The 19970-nt window shown below is 39.1% G+C and overlaps 1 protein-coding gene across 1 annotated transcript; it reads right to left on the bottom strand.

The window, feature by feature from the left end:
- Positions 1-81: 81 nt before the first annotated feature.
- Positions 82-18387, bottom strand: CCDC39 (coiled-coil domain 39 molecular ruler complex subunit). Its single transcript, XM_063408056.1, has 20 exons — positions 18198-18387; positions 17707-17826; positions 16536-16682; positions 15287-15445; positions 14287-14379; positions 14072-14200; positions 13352-13543; positions 11588-11691; positions 11137-11269; positions 8350-8544; positions 7510-7674; positions 6785-6922; positions 6128-6336; positions 4785-4908; positions 3478-3637; positions 3070-3176; positions 1690-1830; positions 1353-1532; positions 1124-1206; positions 82-506 (listed from the first exon to the last, which is right to left on the bottom strand). Exons 1-20 carry the CDS (start codon positions 18306-18308, stop codon positions 353-355), a joined length of 2844 nt encoding a protein of 947 aa, XP_063264126.1. The 5' UTR covers positions 18309-18387; the 3' UTR covers positions 82-352.
- Between the last annotated feature and the right edge of the window lie 1583 nt (positions 18388-19970).

The following is a 19970-nucleotide window of genomic DNA, read 5'->3' as shown; positions in this document are numbered from 1 at the left end:
ACCCTGCCATGTCTGTGAAGGCAAGTGTATTGCATGTTCTCTAGGAGTAATGTAAAAAACATCCCAAAACCCAGCTTGAAGTAGAAGAATAAGTTTCAAAACACCATTTATTGCTTAGGTAAGCTCAAGTGTGAACCGTTGGCTTGAGCTTTTGTGGGGATTTGCTTTACAAGCGCTTGGAGGCAGCAGCTGTTGCAGAAGAAAAGGTAACACGGTTTTACAGGGACAAAGGTGGGTGGCAGAACCACAGTGACAATTGTACTTCAGCTGCAAGGTTTCCAGGTCACTCCATGGATGTAAGTTAGTTGCAAAAATTGAGAAATCTCAACTGGTGTGGCCTTCAAAAAATGACTTAAGGCTTCTTGTGTTCAGACATGCCAGAGGTGCTGCCTCTGCTGGCTGGGTGCCCAAGAGCTGCTGCTTCCTTAGGGCTGGGGACAGGCAAGGTCAGCTCCACGATTTTGGGTGATGAAGCCTGACTAGAGGCTGAAGCTCTACCCAGGAATCTGAAAGACAAAAATTTACTGATTAGGATACAGAGCTAATCTAAATCTGCATCTAAAACAGAGCTGCTGAGGGTGGCTCACAATGAAGCCACGGAGTAGCCTTGTTCATTCCAGGAGAAATCCCCTAAAATATCTCCAGCCAGCACCACTAAATGGCTTCAGTGACCCCTGGGAATGTTGGATCATAACTGGGTCAGCATGGCACAGGCTCTATTTTAGCACACCTTGAACAGGGGAAGAAGGTACCAGTAAAAGCATCAATATCTTCTCTATTCAATTAGGAAGGGGTGTTCACACTACCAAGAGTAAAATGTGGCTAGAAATTGTGCTTTTGTAACATCCAACTACCTTTTTTTTAGTTAGAGCACAGTAAATAAATATAATTATTCAGTAATTACTGAGTTTTCTAAACTGATGGCTGCTGAAGTAAACTCTCTCTTTTGCTAGAAAATGTAAAATTAAAGGACAGAGTAAGGAGAAAGATTTTACAGTCTTCAGCAAAAAGAGAATTGAGATGACCTTCAAGAGTAAAGAATTCTTTCAATTAGGGACTAATTTTGCTGTTTAAACTTGATCTTAAAAAAACTTCAAAGCAACCCAGGAGTGTTAGAACTTACCTGGTAGGAGGTAGTGAGCTCTGTGGGGACTGAGGAGTTTGACTAGGAGTGGGAGAAGCAGCTGTAGGAAGCTCCAAATTGAACTAGAAAATTCAAAAAGAAAAAACAAGTTGACCTGATAGTGAACACTTCCCTATTTCCCAATATTGTGAGTTGTCCTTGAAAGACACTCAGTAACAGGCTGGAGCTCTCACTCGAGATTTTGGTGGCAGTTAACTGGAAAGCTCACCTTGTGAAAGTACATTTGAAAAGCTGCAGTTAAACCAGGATTTGCTTCTAGAACATCAATTATCACTTGGTCGATGGTTCTGGTGAAGCCTTTCAGCTCACGAAGATGAATGTCCTTCTCTTCCAGTGTTTCCATTCCATCTTCGCTCTTAGACCGAATTTCTCTGGATAGTTTGGAACACTTTAACACAAATATTTTTACAGCATTATTCTTGTGAAAATACAACACTTTTTCAGAAACCTGCTAAGTTAAAACCACACAATTTAACCCACAGAGACAGCCCACACTACTGACTATCACTATAAAGTTAGAATTTCTCATCAATAAACACACAAACCTGTTTTATAACCCTCACTAGTTTTGGCTTCTGTTCTTCAATGTCTTTCTTCAGCTGCAAAACAAGAGCTTCTTTTGCCTTCTTTTGCTCTTCAAAGGAGGCCTGCTTCTTCTGTATCATATCAAAGTGTTGCTGCATGATCTGCAAATTCATTTGAACAGTAATATTAATTTATAAAGCAGGTTTGATATCCTGTCACTTTTTGTATTTGCAGAAAGGTCTGCTGTCATTACTACTTGTTTCTAAATGTAGCTCAAGCAATTAGTGCTAATTTTAACTCAAAACTTTCTGCCAGTGTAACTGTTGGACACAGACCTGGACAAAGAAACTTCCAGGTAATTTACATCTCTTTTAAAAGTACTGTTAATGAAGTTACAGGTATGGCTTTTCAGATGTATCTCATAGTGGCTACAAACTATTTACTTGGCAAGCTATCCTGAAAAAACCCCAACATTGTTTCCTGTAGAAGAGGAATACCTTTGACAGGAATGAATAAACTCAGCTCCATAAGGGCAGATGGGTTTTTTAATAAACAAACAAACAAATAAATAAAACTTTAAAAAATTAAAAGGCAGGAATGGGTTTGCTGTAACATCTCATTATATCCCAGTGAAGATCTGTGTCCCTGATGAAAATCTGTGTCCCTTTTCTTTACCTTAAGCAATAACACCTCTGAAATAAGAGCTATGTCCTGTGGTGCTAGAAGCAGCAATAGGAGTGATGGTTACTGCAGGCAGTGACTCAGGGCTCAGAACAATCATGTGCCTTTGCTTTCTTCTGCCTAATAAAATTATAACTGAAATGGCACACATCAGAAACAAATATTGCTCTTTCTTTTAAGGTCTAAGTGGCTTTTTGATAGCCAGGGGAACCATGAGTGAGTCCTTGCTATGGAGCCTGAAAACACAAGTTCTTGTCTGCTTGCATTTAGTGCTCAGCCTGCTAAGTTGCAAGTAAGCTAATTTATTCCTGTTTAACTAAGGCACCCTCAGTGCTGATAAAACTGGGATGTAGATGCCAGAGGTCCCAAGCTGTGTGGATTTTAATCTGCAGGGCTGCACAGGGTGGTACAGCAGTGGTGTGTGCTGCACATGAGCACAGCTGCTTTAGTGGCAGCCTGGGCAGCATCTGTCAGTGCATGTGGGATTCTGAATCTTCTGGCTGTATGTAATTAAACACCTGAGGTTTTGCTGTGATTCAAGAAGATTCAAATAATCACTCACTTTTTAAAAGGGGATGTACAGCCTTCTAAAAATCATGTCTTAATAAAAGAGGAAAAAAAAATGGTTCCACAATTTCCAATTATTCCTCTAGGATGACTTGCATGGATTTAGCTACATGCTGCAGTCTTGTCTGACTGGAACTTTACTTGTATTTTACCTGGAGTTTTTCCTGAAGTTCCTTGATCTGTCTTTTTTTTTCTCTGTATTTTTCATCAGCATCTCTTTTGTCCTGTTCTAGTTTCATTTTTTCCTCAAGTTCCTCACCTGTGATCCCAAATAACAAAGCAGCATTATTGCTGTGCATACAACTCAATTTTCACTTGAAAATAACTGCATCTCAGAATATTACTATATTGGTGTTGGCAGTATTTCAGTGCCTCAAGGTATGAGGGGTTTTTAAATACTCTCCTACTAATTCCAAATCACTGTGGAAAAGTAACAGACTTCATGGGGGAGAATGATTTAAGAGCTACTGGTTCCAGAGCCAGCAGAGGGCACAAAAGTTAAATAATAAGTATTATTTAGAATTAAATTCTATTTTCTATCTAATTTCTATTTCACATACTTGTCTCAGGGACTTCCTTGAAAGATTTTTTGTAGTTTTGGTTCCAGTTTTTAAGCACACACAAACTGTTTTCCATAGCTGTGATTTCTTTTTGAGCTTTGCAGATCTTTGCATCCAAATCATCACCTTCTTGTCGAAGTGCTTCCTTTTCCTGTGCAGCCTGAAAGCAAACCCAGTATTTCAGTGACTGCAGACATACTGAAAATATTAAGATAATTATACAGAAAATATTTATTATACAGCAATATTTAAGGGTTAAAACCAATTGGACTGAGATTTGGGTGCCTAGGGAACTGGAAGGAGGGTTTATTTACAGTACTGAGGTGTTTCACCCACGTGCATTTCATCATGGGTACCTGCCTGTCTGCCTGAGCTCTCTTAGTCCTGCCCAGAGCAGGGTCTGTGCCCTCACTGCTGATGTGAACTACAGCTCGTGCTTCACCTCTGCTTCCTTCACCCACTAAATCCAGGACATGAGACTACATCACATAACCACTGAGAGACTTAGAACTCATCCAATCTGGAAATTAGTCACTTGTAACTCCTCATTATCTGACCAGTAGATTTAAGACACAGACAGCAGGTGAAGTATTTCCTATAGCTCCTTGGAATATCTGTTACAGTGAAAAATCTCCATAGTGGAGAGGGTATTTTATACACCCACAGTGAGCACTTGGCTTCTGCAGAGGGTCTTCTGCTGTCTTGGGTCTCACAGTAGCACAAATACCATCATTAAGAAATTTAACATCTAAGAGTAAGAAAAAGATGAACTTCAGAGCCAAGCTCACAGCTGGAAGTGTGTTGATTTAACAGGAAATCAGAGAATTTGTGGAGATCAAAATAAACAGGGTATTGCATTTTGGATAAAGACTGGGTTTTTTTTCAGTGAAATGCTGAAGTATACATGGGTGACTGGTAAGTGAAAGGGGAAAGCAGACATTCTTCAAGGTATAAACCTCATATGGTAAAATGAATACCTGGAAATAACTCTGACAGGTAGAAGAACTTAAGGCCATGTGACATTCCAATAAAGTTGTTTCCAGTTGATAATGGATTGTCACTTGACCAGTAATTCTTGTGTATTTGTAAATTAATGAGCACTGAAGTGAAGTTTTCAAACTGCTCAGAATTAAGGCTCCACATAAACTCTTGTGAAATTACTTTTATTACATTTAAATAACCAATGGTGTCAGATAACATAAAACAATTAGACTCAAAGTAGGCAGTAGGCAAGGAGGCTGTCTAAGAGCCCAGGAAAATCTACAGCTTAAATAATTGAATTATAATGAATGATGTTGATAAAATACCTTAATTGCATAGTAGGCCTGACTTTTCATCTCCTCCCCTTCAGGTGGCATCATGGAAAGAGTAAAAATTTCATATCTGCGTTTCAGTTTATCAATTTTCCATAGGCGATCTTGAAATTCAGCACTGATTTGTTTGGGGAGAAAATAAAGGAGTTGAGAAGGTGTTTGTGTGGTAGTGCTTTGTGGGCAGCTCTTGCTGCAGCAGTTTAAATTCCTCGTGTTATTCCAGGAGCTGTGCTGCTGCAGGTCTCGGTGTTTTCAGTGTTCTCCCAGCCACAAACATCCCCTGTTCTGGTTACCCGTGTGCCTCTTGCAGTTCTAAATGGAGTCACCCCTGTCTGCACAGCCCAGATCGCTGCATCCTGGGGGCTGTGCTCAGTCCTTTCCCCAGAGTCACAACTTTGGCATTTCCTCAAAGTTACAGCTTTGGCATTCCACACCCAGAGCTGCCCCGGCTGCCCCCTGCTGATGGCACCTTGACATTCCCACTGCAGGATGAGCGAGGAACAGCCGGAGCAGCCCCAGATCAGCCTCTGGAAGTGTCCAACAGCGGGGTGACACCAAAGGAAGGAGGCCAGGCCACATCTGTGCTCCCAGCCACACTGAATCGCTCTGATTCCCATGGTGAGGGCTGTGCTCAGCAGGGCAGGGCAGCTGCTGAGTGTTCATTTTTGGCTGAATCTACATACTGGGATTTCAGGGCTAAAACCATCCCAGATACTTTGGACTGGTTATTACAGGAGGGAAATATTATTTCTATGTTACTGCTTTATAAGAGGGTGCATATGTAATTAATAAGATTTAATTTGTTATATAGGATACATAATGAAAAGCTCATTAGTTAAAAAGAAGAAAATGCCTAACCAAACAAAATACACCACAAAGCAAACCACTCTTATTGTTTGAATCAAATAAATTACAGTTGTATCAAGCAGCTGGGAGTAAACCCTCTTTAGAAGCAACTTTTCTGTTTCATATACTTTGGCATGCCTCCAGACACACGGTCTCACATGTCCACATTATTTTGGAAAGGGCAGAGCTACACACACAGTGTTCACTGTAAGAAGATGTCTGTGGCTGAGGTTTCCTCTCACTCTGCTGAGGCTCCTCACTCACAGCAAGGCCACTGATCTGTTCACCAAGGGTTAAAGCTGCAGCCTGGGGGCCACAGCTGGGGTCTCTTGCTGGCCTCAGCTGTCTTGGTAGATAACTTTGAGCAAGAGTTATTTAATCTTCCATTTCTCTAATGGTGAAGCTGGGTAAAAATGCTTCTCTTTCTAGAATGTCCCCATAACAATGTACTCAGTCAAAGCTACAAGTGTAATTTCTGTAAGAACAGTTACCCCAGGCGATGTCGTTCCTGATCCAGCAGTCTTATCTGGGACTCCAGCATTGCCTTATGGATCCTGATTTCCTCAGATCTTTCTGCTATGACTTTCTTTAACTCCAGTTGTTGTTTTTCCAGTGTTAGAACTTTCTCTGCTTTATTACACAGAATATTTTGAAGGCGCTTCAGTTCTAGTTTTAAGAGATTATCTTCAACCATCATCTCCTAATAAGTGCCAAATGGTATCATAATAAGAAATCATTGTTTTAATTAAGATTATTTATAATTTAGTAAGTTAATATTTATTCATTATTTTACCTTTAATATATATAGAACTGTAAGGCTCATTTTGCTCTGCATTTAAAAATCTTGTCATTTTCTCATTTGCCAACAGTTTAACATGGTGACTGTGAGGGGGGTGGATTGTTTCCTGAATGGTCTCATACAAATTCATAAGAATTTCTAATTCAGGCTGGCTTTTGGGTTATTAGACTTTTCCTTCTAGAACTTTTTCAGTTTAGCTGATTTCAAATAAAATAAGAGACCACAGAAGGAGCTTTCTGGAGCAGTTAAGATCTCACTTGAACCGTTAAAACTGTCTTGGAGTATATTCATATGGCACCCCAAACAAACAAATGTCCTGTATTAATAAAGTTGCAAAGTAATACTGCACCTGCTTAATGTGTTTTGCTTTTCTTAACTCCTGAAGTGATCTCTCATTGAAAAGAGTGAGTTCTTCTATCTTCACTATCAAACCACTTGTTTCTTCTTTTGTCTTATCAATTGTTCTCTTGGTGATTTGGATATCATTCTGTTTCAAAATAAGTTAAATTGAACTTATTTCAGTGAATGTAAATTGCAACAAAAGCTACCAGTTAATTTTAAATGAGATGTATTTAAGTGCTGGAACCAGGAACCATCATCATGATGTGTCCAATATGCTGCTCTGCAAACTGCACAGCATGGCCTCGTGCAGAGGGCTGCATGGGGACTTTGGACAGCTTTAAATGCAACTGTACTTACGAATTTATGAAAACTATAAAAGTTATAGCTTTACAAAACAGCATTCTCCTATTTCTGCATGTGTCTAATGATAAACTCAGACATTTGCAAGCAGTCAGTCACATGTTGAGGAAAGCTCAGCTTGTCTTTCCAACATTCAATGCTCATCTTTCCAACATTCAGAGCTTGCCTTCATGCTGAGGTGTCTCACTTGGGCAGTAATAATCTATTTTTTCTGGAAGTTATAGGGAATTTATGAAGTTTTCCACATGGGTTACATACAGGGCAGATTCCCTTTAGCCTAATACAAAATTCTTAGTTACCAAGACCCAATCTACTTAATTTGCTGGGGTTTCTAAATGATACACAGTCAAAAGGATGTTCTAAGGAAATTACCTGAAGTTTCTTGTACAGTGACTGTAGAACATCATATGCCTTTTTCTTTTCATCTAAGGTTTTCTTAAGTTCAGCAACTTTTCCTTCCAAAACTTCTTTTTCATCTGAATTAACCTCCCCTTCTAAGCGTGACAGCCGTCTCTGTACTTGCTGAATATAAAAATCCTGTTAAAATAAATTTGAAGAGAATTAATAGCCTGAGATAAGCAATAAACTTGGATCTAAATGTTGGCTTTAGGACAGTCACCCAATTAAGCTATTGTTTTTATAATAGTTTCTGGCTTTTAGACCTCATTAGCAAAATATCTTAGGTGACTGATGAGCAGTGATGGTTTGGGGTAATCTTCTAGAAGAGTAACAAAGCACACTCAGCACAGGCTGCTGGAGGGAGGCTTACAGTGGAGTTGCCATCTTGTTGCTACCAGTGGATGCTGATATAAAAGAGCAAATTTTCAAAGTGGTGCATAGGAAATATGCACATAATCCAATTAGTAAATAACAGGATTTTGGCATGTACCTCTTGTAGAGCTTTAAAAATATACCCTGAGGTGTCTGTGGTTCAGAGGGATCAAAGTAAAGAATGGATTTTAGGAATTAGTGAGAAAAGCAGCAGATCCAAAAAATAATGAAACACACAAGTGCAAAATGTAGGTGATACTTTGGCAAGTTTCAGTAATCTCAATTTTATCTGTACATCTAGAAACAGAAATGAATGCAGACTTCAAATGATACTGCATAATATTTCCAAAATGGAAAACTGTAAAGATTACAGAATTTAGGCAATGTGCTATCAGTAGACTCAAGAACCAATCATAGTATGAAAAGACATTAACATATTACCTGGTTATATATTAATTCTTGTTGTTTTAACAGATCTGTGTCAAGTTTGCGCAGTCGACTCTTGAGATTTTTAAGGGATTTTTGACCTCCCTCAATTTCTGCCAGAACAATCTTCTCCTTATCACTCTGCACTTTTAACTCCTGAGACTTCTTGAAAAGTAGCTCCTTTAACTGCCTCATTTCATTTTCTTTTTCCTGGTGACAAATTGATCAATTAGAAGAAAGAAATAATTAATCACATCATAATTAATTTCTGAGGAATTATTTCTTTTTATTAATCATATACAGGAAAAATATTACTAGATCCATTAATATGAACATGGAATCTTTTGTCTTCAAAATGGTTGGCAAAAAAAGTATTTGACTTAAAGAGAAAGTAATACTTTTTATTCATTTTTTAAAAATCTAATTCTACCCTACAATTACATGACTTTTTTCCCTGTTATAGGAATGGTATTCTTTTCAGCCTTTCAGAAAAATAAATTCCTTTCATTATTTTCAAAGAAACCTCCTTATTACCTCCAGCATCTGTAAATATTTGAGGAACATAATACAAAGCTTTTCAATGGTTTATTAAATTTTTTTACACTGTGTGTGCACATATATGTACACGTGTGTTTATCTGAGAAGGGAATCATCTACATTTAGCTCAAGTCTGGTACAGAATTTGAAGTTGTACATTTAAATTAATATGCAAAACAGCTGAGAACTCACTTTTCTACATTGATTAACAATGTGTTTATTCTGCATTTAATATATATGTAACCATCTTGCTGGGTTAAATAATGGTGAAAGATAATTTAACGCCTTCTCTAAGGGTTTGTAATCACATTGCACATTCTACCCAACAGAATTTTTTTGTAGTTGAACTTGCTGTAAGTGCAATTCCAAATTCAAAACTCAGGATGTAAAAGACAAGTGTAAGTTTAATATTAAATTATTATGGACTGTTGCACATGTCAGTGGGCTTTGCATCGTGCTTGAACAAAGGAACTTTCTTCTGGAAGCAAACTGGTTTTTAAGCACGTGCCAAATGCTGAGCTGTATTTCTGAAGCTAATGACAATTATAAATTCATCCACTGACACTGGCTCATGATTTGACCTTCACTTCATGGTCTTTATTGCATATCTAAATTGATTTATTTAACAGAAATTGTTGCTCTCCCTTTACGTGAGGTTGTTAACAGAGATAAGATATTCAGTAAGCCTCACTGTGCAACAGAGTTCTGCCACGAACTGAAGAGGGAGAAGTACCACAGAACTAGAGAGCAAAACAGTGACATTTCATCCACATTGTTCCTGTAAATATCTCTTCACAGTAAATTAACAGATGCAGCAAATAGCCATGTGTGTCTAATGGTGATGGAAGGGAGGCTTCTGACTAATGCATTACAGACATTGTTCAAGAACAGTTCATCCTAGCTAAGATATTCCCCTGCAGCTGTGGAGCTGCCAAGCTCAACGTCATCTTGGGTTATCCGCCACAGACACGGGTAAAGAAACCCTGCTCAGGCTTTTGCCACCCTGGAAACTGTCTTAAGGGGAAGCAAAGAAGGTTTTCATTTTAATGAAAGGCTACACCATTACTTGTTTTCAAATTATCTGAAAAGCCAAACTAGTAAGGCCTGTAATTTAAGGAACTCTCTATAAAGGCAAGACATCCCCTCTCTAGTTTCTGGAAGTATATTTAAAATGTGTGATTAATGCCTGTGGAGTCAAAAAGTTTGAAATGACATTCAGTCTACTGCAGGACATTATTTCACATGCATGCTCTAGGAAACACAAAAATAGAGAAGAAGAAAAAAAAGAGCATACAGAGGTATAAGAAAAAGAGCACACAGAGGTACAGCTTTTGTTGTCAGCCGTGTGGGACACCTGCTGTCACACTAATTTAACCTGGTCATTTAGAGCAATCAAAGCTTCTGCATATCCAGTGCTCAGTTGTCCACCAAAATGTAAAAAAATATTTGTCATGTTCAGTCAGAAGCTAAGTAGGGAAAATAAGAGAATCAGTAGCAAAATGATAAAGCAGTATAAGCACTTCCTGAAATGCAGGGAAGTTCAGAAGATTGCGTTACAACACTGCATTTATTCAAAAGCTCTTTAGAGCTAAGCAGATGATAATGAAGTTTTTTCCTATACTTAATTTGCAGCCTAAGAAGTGGGTTTTTAATTTTATGAAAGTATTATTAGGCATGTTAAAAAATAGTCACCTTAATATAGCTTGTATATGCCATTTTCCAGATCAAAATCTTTATTCACAAAATGAATCTAAAGTGAACCAGTAATTATACAACAGTCCACTAGTTAGATGTGGCAGAGTATCTTGTAGTGGAATTAAAATAAAGAAGAGCAGACCAGGCCAGCCAAATCTGATTAAAAGATTTCTAAATATTTTTTCAAGCGTTTGCCAATATCACAGCTCTTGGAAGGTTTATAAATTTTGGTGGTGTTTTACTAGAGCCAAGAAGTTTTTGGTGGCAGTGATACTGAAAAGTCATCCTGACAAAATTCTGTCTTTAAAAACCTTATTATTGATGGCTATCAGTATCCTGAACTAATACAGTTGGAATTACTAGAATCATTTATTTTCCCCCAGAGTTTTCTCAGCACAGACATATCTACATGCACACTTACTTCAGTATTTGATGAAATAGCTACATGTCATATCAATACTTTCATTTCATTTTATTAGAAAATTTTAAAATTAAGGAAGTAATTTTAAAATATAAAGCTTGCAAATACAAATGACTCCTCGTTTCTAGAAATAATGAAAAACATTTTACCTCGACACTTTTTTCTTCTTCTTTCAATATTTCTTCCAACCTCGAAGCTTTCTCTTCTGCACTGAGTGTCTCCTCAGTCACAAGCTTCAGTTTATAAGAAAGACTTGCATTTTTTTCATTAAGAAGTTTTAAGCTAAACAAAATGACAGAAATTAAATGTAGGTTGCCCAACAATGCTGCCAAAAGGAAGCAGCAAATCTGACTGAGCAGTTGCCTCAGTCTGAAATTCAACCTCTCATAAGCAAGGCCCTGATTTTTCCCCCCACCCTTTAAAAACAAGGATTACCAGGAGTATCTTGCCTAAATTACCCAGCGCCAAATCTATGCAGGACATGAAGTAACCAAGTTGGAGGTTTCAGTCATTAACATTATTTAAGGTTCTTTTCTATCTCAAGGATTTGGTTGTATTACTAGTCCTTACAAATATTATCTTTAAAGGTCTGTTTCTTACCTGGCTTGTTTCTCCTGAATTTCTTTCTTCAGAATGGTTATCTGTGTTCTCAAAGACTCTAGATCAGAAGCACTTCTGTTCACAATGGATTTCAAAGCCTGCAGCTAATAAATCACAAAATCAAGCAAGGAAGCTCTTACTTACTTTGGTACATGTTAAGATATTAAAAATTATATTTTCCTCTACTTATTGGAAAGTATTCCATTACTTTTAAACAGTGCTCTCCAAATGAGGAGAGCAAATGCTGCAAATTCTGAGGCACTGTAAATTGGCCCAGCTAGTAAATTCAAAAGTCTGATTACATAGTGTGATTACTGGGAGAAAATAATAATAATTAAGAACATAGGATGAATTATGGAGGTGCTCTGAGCTGCAATTCTTGTCCGACAACATCTGTATCAGTGAAATCACGGTTTTAGAGTGCACAGCTGAGTTTGCATGGATAATCTCATATCTAATAAACATTTCTATGTCAAACTTTGCTGGATAAATAAAATTATTTTGATTAAGATCATTGTGACAAAAATACACATATTTGATTTGGTAAAAAATACATGACAGCATACACTCATTAAATAGGATAGGAATAGTTTACAATCAGTAGCTCTTTCATCTTCGCAGTATCACTTAATAGCATAAGTTCAATTGTTTTCACTTTCACAGATGAAGAAAACTGATCAAGGGCAGGTATAGCAGGTTTCTTAGAGGTCAAAAGTTGTTGGCTGAACTGTCTCCTTCCTTCCTTGTTTCTTCCATGCATCCCACAGATGTTCTAATTGGGGGAGACTGTTCTATTATCCCATCATGGAGTATTAATTGTGAAAAACTTCAAGCCACAATCTCACAGCTTGAGATGAAAACCGACCAATTCTACAAACCCTCAAGCTTGCATGAATTATAGGGTAATCTAATAGCCTACACCTTGTCTGAGCTACCTACAGGTTAATTAGGAGATCAATCTATGAACCACCTGCTACAGAAAAGCTATCCAAAGTTAAGGCAACAGCAGATGAAGGGTTGTTTATTTTTTTTTTTTTGGGAAAATATTACTAAGCTTGCTGAGTACCCCTGTGTTACCATTTTCTTGTTAAGAAAAAACTTACTCAGGTATTACAAGTGTATCCCTTCTCAGCAGAGCCATGAAACTTGAATTAATTCTTAGAATACTTCTACAGGCATTTAAGTAATTAGGCAGAGCAGCTCATTCTCAGATATAAGTGTAGATTCAGTATGGACAGCATCAAGCACGGCTTGTTCACAGATATTTTAATTTTATGAACATTAAAGCCCCATCCCACTGCCTGTTGATTAGAAAGCCAGGTGAAAGCACTGTGTGTTTTCCCCAGGAATTGTAAGCTGAATACCAGGCCATCAACACGTACTTCTGAGAGCAAGGGACAGGAATTGTTTGGAATCTGGAAGAGATTTCTCTCATCTTTATACAATACTGCAGTCTGTATGCTAAAGGAAAGGAGCCTCCTGAGGCATCTAACAGTGTTAGACCGTTTAAGAGAAAATTCATCCATTTTACACCTACACAACAGAGAATGCATTCCAATCTTTTCATCACTCTCACTGACAGGATCAAGTTGAGGGTTCAGATCCCAATAAAAACAGGAGTTGGCTGCGAAAAGCAACATTTTGTTGAATTATTAGGAGCCTAGTATAAAACCAGAGAAAAGGAAATGCTATTCCTGTATTTCCTCCATCTGGTGCTCAGTTCTACTTTCAGTCTGTTTTCCTGAACTCTTTGGTCACCCTTACCTCATCCTGGAGCTGAGCCCTGCGAGTGTCCTGAACCTGGAACTCTTTTCGGAGGGTGTTTGCTTCCCGCTCAGCAGCTGAGATTTTCTTTTCATATTCCATATTATTTACAGTTTCATTTACCAAAAAGGTAGTCTTCTCTCTCAGCAAAAATTCTTTGTTTCGGATCTCCTGTTTTATCTCTGCAATTAGCTATCAGGATAAAAATTTTTTAGATTTGCTTGCATTTGTTGTGTTAGATTAATAAAGGGTACAACCAGAAGATCAGTTCCTATTATGATTACTATCTGCCCTGAGACAGCCCAGTTATCATTCTAAAATTACTTTATTCCATGGATACATCACACCAAACACTATAGGGGTTTTGGACTGGAAACTTCCAAAATATTCCAACAATTTGAAAACAAAAAGACACTGTAAGCTCTTATGAAAATAAAATAGTTCTTGATTGAATTGGGGGAAAAAAAAAAAAAAAAAGCTAAGCAAAACTTCAGCTAGACTTGAAACAGATGAAATTAAACAGGAAAATTACCAGTATTAATGATGTTTACTTTACCTGACAGATTTATAGCTACTCAGTGAAAATTGTGCATTTTAAAGGTTAAGTAAAACATTAGCCACCCAGAAAATTATACTGTAGTTTTGATGTTAAAAAAACCAAACAAAAACCCCCCACATCAAACCCAAACTCCAGATATGGATCAGTTACAGCAGTTTTACCAAAGCACATTGATCAATCTCCTGATCTCTTTTCTGCATCTGACGAATTGCATCCTCCCACTGCCTGATGACTTCTTGCCTTTCTTGATGAACCCTGCGAAAATCTTCAGCTGCTCTGTCAAGCTCCAACTGTTTAAAAGAAAGCACCTCCATGATTTCTGAAGTTAAAAATGTCACATATAAACAAGGGATATTTGAGAACCTCAAGCACAAACCTGAGCTGTCATGGTTTCTGTAAACTCGTTATCCAGAGCTCTGCGCTTCTGGTTTGCTTCCATGGTCAACTTTTCTATTTGAAGGGTTAATGTCTAAAACAAAATGATAGGAAAATATTTGAAAATGAAGTATTTCAAAATAAATCATATTTTATAAATTCTTAAAGCCCTGCTACAATCAGGGGTTAAATTATTGAGGCATCAATTTTATTGTGGTTTAAAAAACAAAAAACTGACAGTGTAGCCTCCCAAATTTTCAGTCAATACAAGTGGCCATAAGAACCAAACTGCAGCAAGACCAAAGTAACCCTCCACTGTGTGTAAATGTGTGTGGTGTCCTTGGCATAGAGCAGTGAGAGTGTTTGTGTAAACCAAAGTTTCTGGGTTAAGTATTTGATGAGTACAAATCAATTTTTTCCTCATTCTATTTAAAAGCTAAAAAGAAGAATAACGAGGGTTGCTTATCTCGACATTAATAATATACTTGGGAACTCACTCTTATAAACTCTGAACTTTTGACTGGAATTCCTGTTTATACAGATATATATGTTTATGTCTTCTGTTATTCCAGGTACCTTTACTGAAGTAGCTGTAATTTGTTCTCAGCAATATTAATAAATTCACTTCTAAAGGGAAATCCCAAACTATTCGTCCATAGTTGGTGTGAATTTTTGAACAAACTCCTCTTAATTCAGTGGCACTGTTTTCTAGAATTTATTATCTATTTGTGCACCCTCTCAAAAAATTTAAACTTAAATCTTTCCCAGATGGATAAGCAAATTAATGCCTTCAATTATGTCTCTCATTACTGTAAAACCTACTGTAAAATGAGCCTCATATGGAATTGGACTTTTGTGCTAAATGAAAACCAGTTTCAAAGCAGTATTGTACAAAATCTTGTCTTTACTTTATCTGACTTGATAACACAACATGGTCTTCAAGTGATAAAATGGTTCTTCCTTTGGTTTCTGAAAATTGCTGCCATTTCATTTCTACTTACTCCTAGTTTCCCTTCATCTTGCAGTGCGTACTTCTGGATTGCAATAGCATCATTATCTGTACGATTTAACTCCTTTAGCCAGCTCTCCAGAAGTTCCTCATCCAAGTTCATCTGTTGTTTTAAGTTTTCCAGCTTCTTAGTGGTTTTATTTATAGTATTCTAATAAAAGAAGAGAAAATGAAAAGGTTCAATATCAAATGTCTAATATCCATTGAATAGTGATTGAAGCAACCAGTTCAAGCTACTGTAACAAGTATACCCAAATCTTGTCCACAGAATTGATAGTTTTCTTTTGTATTGTGTGTTATATTTGAGGAATCTATTGGGCATCCTAGTCTTAAAGAAGAAACAAGACAGTAGGTTGCCACAAAATTAAAATGCAAACAATTTTAAACAGAACAGTCAGCCTCTGGCAAAATATACCCATCTGCAGGGTATTTGTTCCATATAATGAACTGATCTGAGGCTTCCAAAGGTGAAGTTTCTCCCTCACAGTTGTTAGACCCTTGTCCTACATATCAATTTTCAAATGTGACCTCTTCACATGACTGTGAAGAGACTTCCTGACACAAAAATGAGAGAATCTAGACCCAGCTGAACAGTGTGAATATCTTCATCCTGCTGCCCATTCTGAGACTGGAGACTGCAAACTGACTTAAGCAGAAAAAGAGCAAATTAAAAACAATAACATGAAATAGTTAAATAATTAATAGAATTAAATAATTAAATATAATTAAATAATTGAATAACGAACAGAAAGAAAAGGAGACAGTTAAAACCCCGAAGACCACCTGTTATTGAGTAGCATTAGATTACTTTGTAACTTAAACCAAATCTTCGATCTTGAAATCATGACCCAAGTTTATTTAACATGGAGAAGATTTGCCACCAACTATTTGATTTTTAAACCATTAAGAAAATACCTGTGAGCATTAGAAACACAGTGACATGGATGAAATAGTGATAGAAATAGAAATAGTGATATGGATATGTGGCTGTGTACCAGGCATTAAGAAGAGAATTCTTTCAATATCTAATTAATATTTGCTAAGTCTTGCTCAGTCTATGCAGTAATATCCTCAGTGTCACTCTACTTGCCTACACAGGGAAAAGCCCATCCATATAATCTATAATAGTTTATAAGCTTTAATTACAATTAGCTATTCTTCACTTATACTACTGTAGCTGTATGTGCAAGCCATAAAATTTTGCAATATAGGTGTTCCCTTCCAAAAATTTCAAACCTTACTTCTTGAATGTTTTTCTTTTGTCTCAGGGAAGCTATCTCATCTTTCAGTCGTTTAATGTAGTTTTTGAGACGTCCATATTCTCTCTCAGCAAGGGCTTTAAAGTGATTTTCAGTTTCAATTTCATTCTCTTTGGCCTTGTAAAGAGACTGCAGAATAATAAAGTTCAGTATTTTACAATAAACAAAAGACATACATCAATAAACTTTTCAATACAATTGAATCCCAAGTCAGAGATGGTTTCACCACCATCTAAATGAAGGAATTTTAGAGAAAATTTATTAGTTTGATTTTAGTATCTCAAATACACATATTCTTACATATACATATGTACACATTGTATCAAGTATCCACAGATCAACCTTTTGTAGCCCTAAAAACTCAACTCTAAGATTTTTCACTCAAGATTCAGAATCTTAACATTTCGACATCAAATCTTAGTCTCTTAATCAGCAGTGACTTTATGGCAGATCCAGCAGGCACAGCAAAAAAATATTTTATTGTTCTGTGCTGAGACAGACCTCCTCTGCTGGCCTATAGCAGTATCTGGAGATTGCCTAACTTTTCTTTCCTTTAACTGAAATTAACACTTGAATCTGGCCAAAAAAATTAAGAAGTTGTTCAGCTGCAGACAAGTTTCTCAAGACTTTTTCACCTAGGATATTTCATCTGAAAGGTGTAAATCTTTGTCTCAAGACTCTTCAGAAATCTAAACCAGCCCTTTTGGTCAGTTAATTCAGCATGTAGGTAAAGAGTTAGATCTTGACCATCTAACTTCATTTTTCATGTCTGTCAATTAAGTCTTCACCACCATTTCACAACTAATTCTTCACTATTTTAAAGATCATAAATTTTTCCCTTTACACTGGTGTTTTCCTTGGCCAATTTTTTAAAATTAATATCTACAGAAGCCCTCATTCAGAAATAATTCTAAAATGCACCCTTCCTAGCTTTTTCCTAGGTACAGTAATTTGAATTTGGATGGTCTTAATGACCATCAAATAATATCACTGAGGTACATAGTTTAACTTTTATTTCCTATGGAAATCCTGGAATAAAGGCCTAACAAATCTCTAACAAAGCTGGCAAAATAGATAGAGATACTAGAGACAGAGACACACTCGGGTTACAGGACTGCCTGACAAAAGGGGTCTGCTGGAGGTGGTGATTTACCTGAGAGAAGCTTATCTCTTGTCTCACGTTTTTCAAATAAGATGTCATTGCTTCTATGCGCTCCTGAAAGTTGGTAAACTCATTCTGCAGGTTCTCTCTTTCCTTTCGCAACTTCTGCAGCTGTTTAAGAGTTAAAATCGTCAAGTTACTGTGCGAGGTTGAGCGCTTATTACCTGCAATTACCTAAAAACAGTCACTGCAATTATTAATGAGAAAATAACCTAAGAAGCGGCTGCTACATTCCTCCAAAGCAGCGAAATGAGGGATTTCAGGAGAAAACGCGGAGCTTTGCTAAGGGAATGGACAACTCGCACCGCTCCTCCTGCGGGGCTCGGGGGCTGCGGGGCGCGGGTCCCACGGGAGGCGGGGATCGCCCTCCCCATGCCCCGGACAGCTCCAAGGAACCCGTGAGGTTCCCCCGATCCCTCCAGCCCTCCCTGCCCGGCCCCGCGGGCACGGCAGGCTCCTCTCGCCGCGGGCCCCGCGCTCACTTCTTCCTCCAGCGCCTTGTTCTCGGCGTTGGCCACGGGCACGGCGTAGCCGGGCTCCCACTGCAGCTCGGCCAGCACCGAGGCGGCGGAGGGGCCGTGCAGGCTGTCCATGGCTGCGGACGGGCGGACCAGGGCCGGGGCTGCGGCGGGGCCGGGCTGAGGCGGCTCCGGGCGCTCGGCAACGGAGACAACGGCGGCTGCGGCCGGGAGGGGCCTCGGGCGGCGCCGCCCCCGCTGTCCGCGGGCAGGGCCGGGCCCGCCGTGAGGGGAGCGGTGTTGGCGGGTCAGCGGGCCCGGCCCGGGGCCGTGCTGCAGAGGAGGTGTCACCCCCAGAGCCGCTGGCAGCTCCTCAGAGCCAGAGGAGCTCGGCCAGAGCCAGCGGCGCCGCGTCTGGGGCCGCAGAGGGGCGGCTCATCCATCCGGAGCTGGGGACACCAAACCGGGCCGGGGCTGGCATCGCCTGGCGCTGGTGACACCGGCTGACGGTGTCTGGAGGGTGCGCTGCACATTGCCTGTTCCTGAACAGGCCTTTGGCGTTATCTCCACACCTGACGGGTGGGTTTCCTGAGCCAGCCTGCGTTCAGGTCACCACAAACCCTAATTGCAACGTCCTTGTGATCCTGCCTGTCACCTTTTGAAACCATCTGTGCCTCTGGGCTGCAAATTACCCTGTGCCACTGAGTTCCACCATTGCAGACTGAGACAGACACAACACTCTTGGCAGGAATGATCGAGTCCTACATGGAAAGGTTTGGGTTGGAAGGGACATTAAAGATCATCTGGTTCCAGCCCCTGCCGTGGGCAAGGACGGCTTCTGCTGGGCCAGGCTGCTCAGAGCCCCATCCAACCTGGCCTTGGACTCTTCTAGGGATGGGGAATTCACAGCTGCTCTGGACAGCGTGTGTCAGCATCTCACCACCCTCACGAAAAAAAACTTCCTCCTAATATCTAATCTAAACCTACTCTCTTTTATTTTGGATCCATTCCTCCCTATCCTGTCACTACATGCCTCTGTAAAAAGTCCCTCAAAAAAGGAAGGGTGGCCTTGATGCAGAAACCCTCTGTTGGTGACAATTGTCTGGCTAAAGCATCTGAAAAGACATTAAAGGAATTAATCAAAGTGTGATTCAAAGGTGCCTGAACCAAACAGCAATAAGCACTGACAAAAGTTTGAGAGGTGGTTTGGAGGAGCAAGGAGTTTGCAGTGAGATTTCTTACAAACATGGGCCCATGGCAGACTACCAACACAGACCACAGAAGACATTGGTCTTGCTATATATCTATAAATGCATTATGGGATATTTTTAGAGAGAAAAGTTTGCTGAAGGGCAGTCGCTTGAAGATGATGCACCAAAAGTGGGACTTGAAGTGTTGTGCACATTATTGCTGCTCATTTCACCAATCATCCCCTGTGAACAGTCCTGCATTATTACCAAACTATTGAAAGAAAAAACCCAAAAATGAATGGGGGCAACAGTTTCTTAAAAATAAAGGAATGGTGCAGGGTTCAGTGCCTCAATCTACCTGTGGAAAAAAATATAGATGTCATGAGGAAGATCTTTTTTGCCTCTTGTCTTACGTGGCACAGTTGGCTGTGGATGCTTCTAAGATGTGCTGCATAATATTTTTGAAGAATCAAGGAAAACACAGTGTCTTGAGACAGTAATTGGCAGCAAGCAGCCTCCTGCCAGCTTCCTGTTTGCCCTCTGGGATGTACGAAGTTGTGATGGCCAGTGTCCTGTGTTCTGATCTTGCTGTACACTTTCCCAGTCT

Source organism: Prinia subflava, chromosome 11 (assembly GCF_021018805.1).
Source record: "Prinia subflava isolate CZ2003 ecotype Zambia chromosome 11, Cam_Psub_1.2, whole genome shotgun sequence".
NCBI classification, from domain to species: Eukaryota; Metazoa; Chordata; class Aves; order Passeriformes; family Cisticolidae; genus Prinia; species Prinia subflava.
Note: the sequence above shows the minus strand (reverse complement) of the source record. Positions and strands in the feature narration are given on the sequence as shown.